The following is a 13,480-nucleotide window of genomic DNA, read 5'->3' on the forward strand; positions in this document are numbered from 1 at the left end:
ACCTGGAAAATTACATTACTTGTAACAATTCTTAATTTTTAAGAGTAGATGATTCAAAGGTAATAAAGCATAGTTAACATTATATTTTCCAATAGTCCTTTTTAATAGTTATAGAAGTTATTTACATCAATTTTTAATCATCTCTGCAGTAGTTAAAGGAGATATGGATGAGATTGAAATTGTGAATAACTTCACTTTCGAAATATTTTTTCTGACAAAATGGAGAAACTATTAAACAAAAATTGTAACTGATTTGAGTTTTTCACTTTCTTAATACTTCTGTCATTTATCTAATGTGTTTAAGAATTATTAAAATAAGAAAGTATAAAGTATATTGTTTGTAAATAAAATAATTAACTGTCCTTATATTAATCATTTATTTTTCCTTGGGAATAAATTAGAGATTTGCTTAGACTTTTATACTCAGTGTGGTAATGTGAGGTTATGGTTTATGTTGTGAGAATTAACAAATTGTTATCATTTTATAGGTCTTATCACAACTACATCAAGGAAACTTGACCGAGAGCAACAAGACGAACACATATTAGAGGTAAGCATTTCTTTATTTTTAATTATTTTAAAAATAATATAATTATAAATATTATAATTAGAGAGAAATAGCAATCTCGTTCACATTAACCAGTATTCATAGCTGTTACTATTTTCTTATATTAGCTTTTGGTCATTAATAAAAAGGAAAATAAAGGAAACATTCCGAGTATACTTTGTGTCTCTTTACACCCCTTTTTATCTCTAGAATACAAGACCCCTGCCTTAAGTTCCATTTTGATTTTTGTACTTTATACGTGCACACACACACATAAGCAAACGAAACTGAAAACAGTTATTTGAATTTCATTTTCATTTGCAGAAGTAATGTTTTTCTTTATGCCTTATACCTATTTTTCCTCAGTATTGTATTTTTGAGATATATTTATGTTAATAAATCTAATTCAGCTTTCACACTATAGTTAGCTCGTCTCTAGTTTTTTTTGCTCTTAAACCAGTTGTATTGTGTATGCATTTTAAACTGAATTAAATAAAGTTTGTGCTTTATAAAAATTTCTAAAATAAAAGGAGATTGAAGTCTGATGCACTCTTCTCTTTTGATAAGGGGTCTCACAATCACAATGTAGGTAAGGTGCCTTCTAGCTCTTGACAGAAGAAACACGGCCATTGTTTACTGCTTGCCTCAAGGAAGGAAAGGGATAGGAGTAACTTGGGTGAGGAAGGCAGAGTGTAACGTGGGCTTCGGGCCTGACAGATTGCTGGTACCATTCATTGCCTGCATACGAGGAAGCAGCCGGAAGAGAAGGAGAAGGGAACTAAGCAGGAAAAGCTGATGTTTCTCTGTCACACATTAAAAGCCAGTGTTGAGTATTAGCTGGACTTGGAAAAGACCAGGTACTTTTCTTTAATTGCAAATTAATCCGTATAATTCTTCCAAACTCTTCAGTATGGGTATTTGAAAAAATTCAAACTGCGATTTCCCACCCCCCACCCCTCAACCCCCCAGTGGAAGACAGGGGTTTTTATTTAAATCGTTCTGCACTGCTCTTTTAAGGGTTTTTCAATAAACCGTGATTTTTGTTAAAGTCTTCTCATATTTTTGCTGTTCATAATGGTGCCTGCTTAATTTCATTTCACCTTAGTTAAAATTTTCTAACTTTGTCAGTATTTTGTTTTTATAGCTATATACATGCACAGACACAAATACTCTGTCTAGAAAGGGGGTTTCATAGCCACAATTACAATTAGTCATTTCTTCATGTGTTACATCTGTTTTGTCATTGGTGATAGAATTCCCTTGAATTTAATTTTTTTATCATGGAGCAGAGTTTTCAATTTTCCTTCAATCACTACTGTGATTGACAGAAGGGAGAATATGGTTCCTGAAAAAAATAAACAGATGGCAAAGTATCCAGAGCGACAGATTGCACACTGGCGTCTTGCTTCAGACTCCTCTTTCTAGTTAGAATTGCACATACACCCAATTAATTGTGTGCCACTTCAGAGCCCGCCTTTCTCAATAAATGTCCAATGCTAGTTGGGAGCAGGTATGAGATACCTTGAAGATAATATTAAGAGGTGAGACATAAGATATCATAACAAGTTTGTTTATATATCATATACTTTTTTTGTAATCTTTTAGTGATGTGGTGTATTTTGAGGGCCAGTCGCCAGCATTGATTTGTCTACCTTTAAAAAATAGTTTTGTTAAATCACATATTAAAACTCTGTTACTGGCTACTGCTTATTGAATCCAAGCTTAAACATGAAGGTGAACACTATAAAGCATATAGAACTTGGTGGTATTTCTCTTTAATTTTTCTTTTTTTCCAAATATATGAAAACTGATCAAAAGATTTTAACTTCGAGAGGTTAGAATTAAAATAGTAATTTTTATTTTGTTTCATTTTGAGAGTTTGGGAAGGTAAATCATGTGCTTTAAGTAAAGCAGCTACTTTACTTAAATACTCTGTACAGGTGCCATCAGGATACATTCACGCTGGCAAGCTTCGAAAAGAAAATAGTTTCATGGAAAACTTCAATCTACTTTAGTTTTTAGTGGTTCAGTAATTAATTTAAGAGGATGTGGGTGAGGGAGAATAACAGTTTCTAAGGTCGTTACTTTTAATGTACACACTGAAGTAAAATTAACATTTGATTTAATGGAGGGTAAAACTGTTTCCTATGCATTAGAATAGAATCGTGCACCAGCGCATCCTCAAATATCCCTGATTTTTATTTCTCAACTGATTACATGAATAATTTACTTGGAATAACAGTTATTTTACATTTCTTTTACTGAAAATATTATTTCATAAATTAGTCTTAAATGTCAGTGTCTACATCTGCGTAAGAGCCAAACAAAATAAAATGATTACTAGTATTAAAAGACATGCTACTTAATGTATATTTTAAATTGATGATTTAGTTTATTTTATTGATAAAGCTTAAAATTGAGTTTTCTAGTGTATTAGGTGGAGTTTTTATTTTTAAGTATGTGTAGTGTATATGACTTTTAAGAGGACTCCAGATATTTAAATTTTCATGTATCTCTTTCTTGGCTTAAAAACATTAAGTTTTTTATAGCTTAATGCTTTGGTGACATTCCCATTACAGTAATAGTAATGAGAGGAAGAGAGATCCTGGTAAGGAGTGATCAGGGGCTCACAGTCAGTTCTGTCTTAGCCCTTGTCCTCTCCCTGAGTTTCTGTCTGAAAATCGGAGAGGTTGTCTTGCCTCTTCACAGGGCTGTTCAGGGGGGAAGAGATGGTATGTGTCATGGTGCCGTGAGAACTGAAGAGATTAGGAAGAAGGCATTCACTTTTTCTATTTCACATTTAAAAAACATTTGTTGATCTGTTATCTTTTAAAAACAGGTTACCGTTACAGACAATGGTAGTCCTCCCAAATCAACTGTTGCGAGAATAATTGTTAACATCCTTGATGAAAATGACAACAAACCTCAGTTTCTGCAAAAGTTCTACAAAATCAGACTTCCGGAGCGAGAAAAACCAGAACGAGAAAGAAATGTCAAGCGTGAACCTATATATCGGGTTATAGCTACAGACAAAGATGAAGGTCCTAACGCAGAAATCTCCTACAGCATTGAAGATGGAAATGAGCATGGCAAATTTTTTATTGAGCCAAAAACGGGACTGGTTTCATCCAAGAAGTTTTCTGGAGCTGGAGAATATGATATTCTTTCAGTGAGTTAAGATCTAATCTTTGAATTTCTTATATACTTTGATGATTATTGTATTCTGATCTCTCTTCTCTTATAACTTCATCTCTTTTCAGTAAATGGCCTCGTGACCCAACAGCGGGGGAGTATAGGTTTATTTTTCTCTTTTCACCTGTCACTTCAGTCATTTACGCTGAGTATAGCATGAGGCGGTTGCTCTTTTTATCAAGCATTAAACACATGGAATATACAAATATAGATGTTAAATGTTTTAAATTGCCTCAATTTAGGACCAAACCAGTCCATGCTTCAGTTATGGGATGTAACTTATAATTTTCCGTCTTCTCCTCTCTGCCCATGTTTTATAGATTAAGGCAGTTGATAATGGTCGTCCCCAAAAGTCATCAACCACTCGACTCCATATTGAATGGATCTCCAAACCCAAACCATCCCTGGAGCCAATTGCCTTTGAAGAATCATTTTTTACCTTTACTGTCATGGAAAGTGATCCAGTTGCTCACATGATTGGTGTGATATCTGTTGAGCCTCCTGGCACACTTCTTTGGTTTGATATCATTGGTAAGTGTGGCTCGTAGTTTTCATTGGCCTTGTATATGTCGCACTGATGACCTGTTTGTGGTTATGATGTTCGTGCACATCTCAGAATTTAAAATTGGGAGTAAGACCTATAAGTGGAGAATTTGTTTTAAATTGCAGTAGTTTGATTGCAAAATTTATCACATTATCCAATATATATTACACTTGTTTAAAATAGGTACTTTATATGTACCTTCTCATTAATTTAAAAGTAATGGTTTTAAAAGTACACTAGGGAGTTATAGAGAATTCTAAACATTTTGGTACAAAAGTACAGCTTCTTAATTTTGCCTTTTTGTTACATAACGTATGGCACCTTACTATTGTTAGTGAGTATGAATTGAATGTTTAAAATAACTATACCTATGTGATTGTCACACATCAGTATTTTAAAGGGAATAAATAAGTTTATAAATTTTAATTTTCTAACTTAAAAATGATAGTGCCAGCCATGGCTTTTAAAGTTTTATTTGCCTCATTTTCAGTAAGAAGCAGGGTTCACTAGATTAAATCACTCTGTGATAAAAATTACATGCCTAAGCCAGTTTTTTAAATCATTTAATTTGGCTTAGACATAAAAAGTAATACCATATTCCAATATACTTTAAAAAATTCACATTAGACTTTGACATTTTAGGTTTTTTTTTCGATTCTATTTATTTACATTACTTGTAAGGATATTGAAGATCAAATGTTATGTATTGCGATTCACGTCTAGTTGGAACTTCATATCCCTTTTCTATTGTTCACCCCTTAACCTCCCTCCCCCCAAATGCTGTCTCAGCAGGTTGACTCTGATAGGACATCAGCTGCAGGGACTATAGGGTGCAGGCGGTTTATGCAGAACAGGCTTTTCCTCTTGAACTTTCATACTAGACAGGCTATTTTCATAATTTTGGTCAATGTATAAAATTGTGGATGTCATCAACACCTGTGAAACCATAATAGATTAGTTTTAAAGAAAAAAAAAGATTATTTTAATAATTAACTATAACCAGAATTGTTTGTTGTCTGCTAACTCCTGTCACATTTCGGCACAAGCAGGCCGCTGCCGTGTGGCATCTAACTTCACTGTTTATGACCGGCTGCTTTTGGAACTGGTCTGATTGATGGCTCTTCCTTGTTCTGTGCTTCCTTCCATGCTTGCTTGCTTCTTTTTGGCTGTGCCAGGAGACACACTTGCTAGAGAAGTGTTTTACATCTTTCAGATGACTTGTGACCCGAACTGTACAGCAGAAGGTATCTGCTGAGATCACATAATTTGCCTCAGATTATGAGATCTAAAATAAAAGCATCAATTTTTAAAGTTTATTTCCGGTGATTATCTTTCATTGCATTTTCTTTTCATAGTGTGTACATGGTCACCCATTCCAATGGCAAATGTAATGATTTCTCATCCATCCTCAGGTTTTAGGTTTGACTGAAGACTTCATTTTGTGTGTGTGTTGTTTTGCTTTTTGGCAAAATTTAATAATAGAACTTCATTATTACATTAAGACTTTGTTTTCATTCTATTTCATTTCATTGGTATAAGTATATCATGCTCAGTGGATTTGAAAAGAGAGTTTTATCTAGAATATAATTGGAACTGCCTTTGGATAATGTAAGTAGCACAGAAACTTTTGCTTCATGAATAAGCTTTGTGCTTGACAACAATGGGAAAAATTTTCAAATAATTTTTAAGAGTCAGGACTAACTGTTGTTAACTGCCGCTGTTTTTTTCCAAGTTAACACTTGTTTTTAATAGGTATTGTATTAGGGCAGTATGCCCAAAATGTCGCAGTTTTTTTTTTTTTTTAATCAATTAAACTTTTAAATTGCCAACCTTGGTTACTAAATGATTTCTTATATAGCTACTGAGATATAAATTAGAGAGCTATTGAGAACCCCGAAGAAGCAAGTTGAGGCAGTTCACTGGCAGTGTTAGCAAGGCTATTCTGTTTTCGGAGTCGCTTTCCTGCCTCCTTTCACTTAGTTGCTTCCTTGATAATTAAATCTCAACTTTGTGCTACTAAGCAGTCTTTTTTTTTTTTTTTTTTGCCATGGATTACACAGGTTTGGATTGCACTGATGAAATAATCCAAAAACTTTATTGACCTATACCTGATTAGAATATGCCAGATGAGAATCGATATTGTATAAGAGTTGTACATAATTTTTTGCATAGTAAACTTTACATTTATACCACATGCATTTTATCCATCTGAAAAGATTTTCTACACCCATAGTTAATATCGAATGCTGGACAGTCTTGTCATTTTGTTAACCTGTCAGAGCATAATTCACAGTATGAATATACTTCTAGGAAATCTAACCTCCCCAAACCATGCCAGATTTATTTTAATATATTCAACATTAAATTCTGTACATAGAGAAAAATCTACATCAAGCCCCACCACCCAAAAGAAAAGAAAGTGACAGCAATCTAGGTTCCTTTTGCAGTGATTCAAGTTTTGGTCCTTGAAAGATTATCCTATTTTAATGGTTCATATTTAAAAGCCCCAAGAGAAGTATATTACAGGTAATTATGTCAGTAGGGATATTTTCTATCCTTTTTTGTTGTCGATTATGAGAAGTGTCAGCCACAATAGCTTCTGGCCATGTTAAACCTTCAAAATTACCAACAACCCGCCCCACGAAAAAAGGGGGGCACTTGTCTTTCTTATTGGCCCTTATCTTTTCAAATGAAAGCTTCTCAGAATCACCTTGATCAATATATCAGGTTTTGTTTTTTTTTTAAACTGTCATTAAGAATTAGAAAGCCACAAAATAAATGATGGATTTTCATCCTATGACCTATTTTTACTCTTCTGTTTGTCCCAACTTAAACTAGGTGGCAACTATGACAGTCACTTTGATGTGGACAAGGGCACCGGAACCATCATTGTTGCCAAACCTCTTGATGCGGAACAGAAATCAAACTATAACCTCACAGTGGAGGCTACGGATGGAACCAGCACTATACTTACTCAGGTGAGTGAATCACCGCTGATGTGTTCATCAGAGGAGGACTGAAGCAACATTCTGATTTCAGGGCCCACAGGCAATATAAACAGTTGATTCTGCCCACTCAGATTCTCAAATCAGAAGTTACCCACTTTGATATAGTTAATGCATATGCACATCAGGGATTTTTATTTAGAGAAAGAAATTAACTGCGAATCCTGATTAAGGTTTTGCACATAATCAGTTTTGAAAATTTTGAAAAAAGACTTAAAAAAAAATCCACATCCGTTGTTATGTCATCAAATCTTGTCATTTTATACTCCCTTCGAACTATATCAGTATAAAGTATATCACTGTCAAGGATGAATTATCCAAGTCATTTTCATTAAATCTGATTAAAGCCTTGGCTGCTCTGACTAGGGCTGTGTAAAATGATTGATAACATTGTTCTAATAATTCTTTTAACCTCTTTCTTTTTTCTTGATGATTAAGAGATGGCCAGATACTGAATTTTCAAATTTAAATGTTAAAACCTGCTAAATTAAAATTATCTTCTTTCTTTTTAATTCTCTTTGATTTTCAGTGTGGGCTATTTGGGGGAATTTATTGAACACCTGCTGCGTGCCCGGTGGTGTTCTAGAAGCTGAATAGTGGGAAACAAAATTGTGTCTTCTTAGAGCTTGCATTAGGATAGTAGAAACTAAAGGCTTGTATGTAATCTGTATCTGAAAAGCAGAGGAAGTTCAATTGTTAGAGTATAAAATGCTTCTGAATTCCATCTTTCTAGCTTAGATTATATATACTATTTTAAATCTTACATCATCTGCTAAGTCATTTAATTGCATTGAAGAATAAAAATTATGGTCAATGATGTTTTTTCAGTTAAAAAATAATAGATAACTTAAAGCCAGTTGTAAAAAGATTTTATTCCTTTTTCCAAACCCTTGTGATTTTTAGTGTATTTAAAATTGATACATGTACCGTGCTTTGGGGTCATTTTGAAATTGTCATGTAAAAGTTCTAGTACAGTATTAAAAATTCAATTTTGTTGGTAATTGTTCCAATCGTAGAAGTTAGACTTTAGAGCATGAAAATGAGAACAAACCATCAAGAATTATAATAAATTTAACAGGATAATTCTGAAAGGTTTAAAGACTTTAACTATATCTTGACTAATTCAACAATTGATAATCAGAAATCCAGCAAAGGGAACCAAATAAGCAGTAGAAATGACCCTCTGTGCCAACCATTCTTATTACTAAAGATGGTGTATCTACCTGTAACATTTATCATTTATTACATAAGTGTAATGTAATGTAAGCAATGCCTCCTTTCCCAATAATTGTAGTTTTAGTACAGTTAAAAGTTCAGTATGAAATATCGTGTAGATTGACAAAAATTTCTATAAAACCCATAACTCAAGGATAGAGAATATCTTAAATTCAGTGCTTCATTTATATTTCCGTATCTGATTTTGAGTGATTTTTAGAGGGTCTCGGCTCTATTCTAATGAATTTCTGGCAGGGAGAGGTGGTCAGAATATTAGAGGATGGTTACAGAGCCCAGGCTGAACCGTTAAGGTGTAGAGAGCAGTGGGAACAGTCAGTAAATGGGTTTGGCTGTCCAGTCTGGGGCTGAAAACAGAGAGTTAGAAATCAGAGAGCAGAGTAGCACATACCATCTGAAAAGAGACACAGAGATGGGAATGGATTAATAAGGCACTGGAACGCAGCAATGTAGATTCCGGTTTGTAGGTACAACTCAAGAACAATAGAGTAGGTTTGCTGTATCAAGTCAGTAGCAGCAGATGTCAGATTGGAGGTTTGGAGAGCACTGTCTTGCTTAAGCCAAGGTGCTGTCAGCAGAAGTGAGTTGTGGGCGGGTCAGAGTGTAACCACCAGTGCTCTGCTGTAACAGCTCTTCCTGCTTTTCTATCCTACTGTTTTCTGCTTAGGATGCTGACTTAATTCAAGTCAGTTTGCTTTATCTGATACCTCAAGGTAACTTATCAAATTCAGTTAACGTTGTTTTATTCTTTCTTTGAAACGGCTTTGCTTTCATGTTTTCTTTCAGTTTCTCTCGAGCATCAGCATTGTGTACTCTGGAGCAGGCCATTTGGTTTGAATCTTGGCCCTACCTCTTGGGCCGTTGGCTTTAACCATCTCTCTACTTCATTTTCTTATCTGAAAAATGGGCATAGTGATTTCACCCTCATAGGACGTTTGAGAGGGTTAAGTGAGGTAACACAAGATAACGCTGGTATGGGCTCTTGTCCCCTCCCTTGACACTTGAATCAACTTCTGTCACTATTCTCTGTCCCTACAATTCATCCTGTACTACCTGCTACCAGAATGGTCTGCCTGACTGGGAGGAACACCAAAGGTAAATTTTGTCTCATCAGAACGTTCAGAGCACACAGGATATGTAATTCCCCAGCCTCTGCTCAGGAGTCGGGCTCTGCATCTTCGATCCCACCTTCTCCTTACCCCTTCACCGTGTTAGCCCCAGTTTCGAGTCTTTCTCTCTAGTCTCTAAGAGACAGCATGGTCCCTTCCACCTCTTGCCTTCATGTCTGTGACCAAGCTCGTCCACCCCAACACACCTTCATCTACAAACCCAAGACCTACACAAGCAAAGCCGTACCACTTCCTTAAAGCTTTCTGAATGTCCCATGGCCATCTCGGGGCTCCTAAAAGACTTACTTGACAGTGTAGGAAACCTCCTTAGTCTTTGCATGTGCAGAGTGTCGCCCATGAGCTTAAAAGCTTCATGAGGGCAGGGGCTGTCACACACTTGTTCTACACCCTTGGTAAACGGGGTCAGGTGCTGAGTGTGTGAGTGCCCAGTAAATACATTTCAGTTGAATTACGGCTGTTTTTACTTTAGCTGGTCCTATTTACTTGTGATTAATTGTACTTGGAGAGGATTAAACTGTCCAACACTTAATGAGAAAAAAAATTTTAAATTTATAATGGAAATAAATATATAATGATTGAATTTATAGCAATTACCTTTATAGCTGTGTCTTTTGGATCATCATTGACATTTAAGAGTGAGGTATCTTTAGTTTTAAGTACTTATATAACTTTCACATAAAACCTTTCTGTTGTTTGGTGCATTCATATTCATATAAAGTTTAATGTCACACTCCATCACTGATATCTTGGTGTTCTCTGAGAACACTGGTATAGTCTTCACGGAAGGGCTTTTAATTCATCTGCCTTCACCAGTGTGGTTAATAGCTTTACCTATGCATTCCTGGGACTTTGGCCTCCTGTGCCATTTGAACTAGCGAGCGAACGAAGTTCCATATGCACCAATGGAGCTCAGATTTCTTGTTCATAATTGTAAACCATCATTTATACTCAGTAGTGATTTCCACTATGCCTTACCCACATACGTCTTTTCAATCTGAGACTTAATCCTCTTATTGTCGAGTAAAAAAGTTTACTTGGAACTAAGTTTTTAAACATCTGGTTTTTTTTCCTCTCTAAGGTTTTTCATCTATATTGACATATTTAAGAGCATTTATCTTTTCAAATACTTATATTGCTTTTAGGAAATAAACGTGTTTACTAATTATATGTAGGTTTAATGATCACAAAAATATAAGAATTTTTAAAGTACATTTCTAATTTCTCTTTATATGTATATAAAAAAATCTATTGGTAGGAATTTGAAGTCTCAGTAGAACAAGAAATTTACTCACCCTAGTAGCTTGATAGTTACAGATTCAAATCTGATACAGGAAATTAGTCTTCTTTAAATCCTAGTAAAGTAAATTCTTTGTTACTTCTACATGAGTAATCTAGAAATATTTCTTCTGTGAAAACTTAAGAGAAGTCTGCATTTCAGAAAAATATGTGAAAGGCATTACATTTTCTCTCCAAAGTTAGTCTCAAGAATTCATTGTCTTACTCATATTTATACAAGGTAATATTTCAACGAAAATTTTTAAAGACTTTTTGATTCTAGATTTTGGTGCTTTTCTCATATTTGTATTTCATTTTGCTGTGAAAAAATCAGGTTTTTTTCAATGTGCATCTGATTTTTCCCTGATTCTTTAAATATTAAAATATCATAATTAGGAATATTATGTGAATCATTTTGTTATTATAGGTATTCATCAAAGTAATAGACACAAATGACCATCGACCTCAATTTTCTACATCAAAATATGAAGTCATCATTCCTGAAGACACAGTGCCAGAAACAGAAATTTTGCAAATTAGTGCCGTGGATAAGGATGAGAAGAACAAACTAATCTACACTCTGCAGAGTAGTATCGATCCATTGAGTCTCAAGAAATTTCGTCTTGACCCTGCAACTGGCTCTCTCTACACTTCTGAAACACTCGATCATGAAGCCATTCACCAGCACGTTCTTACCGTCATGGTATGGCTTCCTGTTCATTCTTCTGCCACCATTTGGTTCTCCAAAAGGTTCTACGTGTTTGAGAGTGATTTTTAATCAGTTATAAGAAAAACCTCAACACAATTGATAATGTGTTGATTCTTTTAGGTACGAGATCAAGATGTTCCTGTAAAGCGCAACTTTGCAAGGATCATTGTCAACGTCAGTGACACGAATGACCACGCCCCCTGGTTCACGAGTTCCTCCTATGAAGGACGGGTTTATGAATCGGCAGCTGTCGGCTCAGTTGTGCTGCAGGTTACAGCTCTGGACAAGGACAGAGGGAAAAACGCTGAGGTGGTGTACTCCATCGAATCAGGTATTTTTTGGAGCATTCAGTAGGCTTATAGCTTTGCACTTGTTACAAAGTATATTTTTCCTCTTTTAAAATTAGTTCTGGATGTTAAACATTTCTGTGTATCACTGTAAAAATTGATCTTTGGCTACCATTTTACATGTAGGGAAAAATTATTATTATTATTATTTTTTTTTAGCTTTTAACTAAAAAGCTAAGATAGTCCTAAGTTTGGGTAAATTCTTGGAGATTCATGATATTAGTGTAATTCAGGGCAAAGACATCCTGCAGTAAAGAAAACTTTATTTGAGCAATCCAATATTTCTAAAATTATTTTAACCACACAGTCATTTTCCTTCATAAACTGTGAAACACTGAGGAAAATTCTGATCTGTTATTAAAATGTTTTACTTTTCGTCAGAGAGTGTGTTCTCTTGGGCAGAGTAGGAAATTTCATGAATAAGTGCTGACTCATCCACTTCTTACTGAGTCAGATCTTACGAAGACGGTATTATGCCCCTGCTACCCTTTCTCATTTTAGTTTTGCTACTACTTTCATTCCCATGCAGCACTAACAGTTGCACTTCATTCATGGGTTGTTCCAGTAGACCCCAGGGCTGGGATTTGGGCTTAAGGAAATGTTAAAAGTCAAAGGGGCCAGAGTTGGACAAGAAGCATCAAGGGCAAGGAAGACCAACTGGAAGTACAGACGGTTCTTCTAGGAATGATAAGGCAAGAGGTCAAAGACTCACTGGTGATTACAGAAGGAGGATCCCCAGAAGCAATGGGCAAAGAGAAATGTTTTTGTTGTCTGTTCTATTTTATGCTGCTATTCAGTCATTCATTTATTCATCTTATGGACTAATTAAGCTCATTCATACTTGTGCTTGGCACATAGAGGGCTTACCACTGGTCCACAGATATATGTTCTTGCAAAAGAATTCTGCCCCTGATTGAAACAGAGTCTGCTTTAGAGCATATGACTTAGACAGTCAGAAATGACCTGGCTTGGGGACTTTTCCTACTCATGCCAAATAATTTGAGTAAGTGATTAAACGTCAAGAAGGCAGCTTTCTTTCATTTTTCCATTTTTCTCAGCGTCATTGTTAGTACAAAGTCTCTTTCATTCTTCTGTCTTTATAATGATTTTAGAGTATTGAGATCATCCACTTAACTTGACTTTTTTGGTAAGCCCGTACTTCTGAATATTTAGAAATTTTGTCTTAATTGGGCATTAGAATTGGAAGAGGTATAAATTAACTGTAGATCATATAATCAAAAGTTGAGCAAATGGGGAGTAATTTTAAAAACAACACTTAGTTGGTGTATTTTATGTGGTTGAACTATTTTTATTCCTTAATATATTTGAAGTTTCATTTATTTCCCTGAAAATGACCAAATTTAGTCCATTACTCACAAATAAGACCTCATATACTGACCATGGTTGCAGTGTTAAAATGTATTATAGTGCAGTTAGTGCCTTGCATAACGATGGAAGTTTTTCCACTGGTTCAGAAATTTAGCCATTAAAAAAACAG

The 13,480-nt window shown here is 35.0% G+C and overlaps 1 protein-coding gene across 8 annotated transcripts in view; it reads left to right on the forward strand.

Moving 5' to 3' along the window:
* The window catches only part of FAT1 (FAT atypical cadherin 1), a 125,882-nt gene that overhangs the window by 76,954 nt on the left and 35,448 nt on the right, over positions 1-13,480 (forward strand). For all 8 annotated transcript variants that reach the window (XM_016143907.2, XM_016143908.2, XM_016143903.2 and 5 more), the window contains 6 exons: positions 489-550; positions 3,387-3,716; positions 4,060-4,270; positions 7,122-7,261; positions 11,354-11,629; positions 11,756-11,966. In XM_016143907.2, coding sequence (XP_015999393.2) covers positions 489-550; positions 3,387-3,716; positions 4,060-4,270; positions 7,122-7,261; positions 11,354-11,629; positions 11,756-11,966 — 1,230 coding nt within the window. The remainder of the gene's footprint in view (positions 1-488; positions 551-3,386; positions 3,717-4,059; positions 4,271-7,121; positions 7,262-11,353; positions 11,630-11,755; positions 11,967-13,480) is intronic.

Source organism: Rousettus aegyptiacus, unplaced genomic scaffold (assembly GCF_014176215.1).
Source record: "Rousettus aegyptiacus isolate mRouAeg1 unplaced genomic scaffold, mRouAeg1.p scaffold_m13_p_11, whole genome shotgun sequence".
In the NCBI taxonomy this organism is placed as follows: Eukaryota; Metazoa; Chordata; class Mammalia; order Chiroptera; family Pteropodidae; genus Rousettus; species Rousettus aegyptiacus.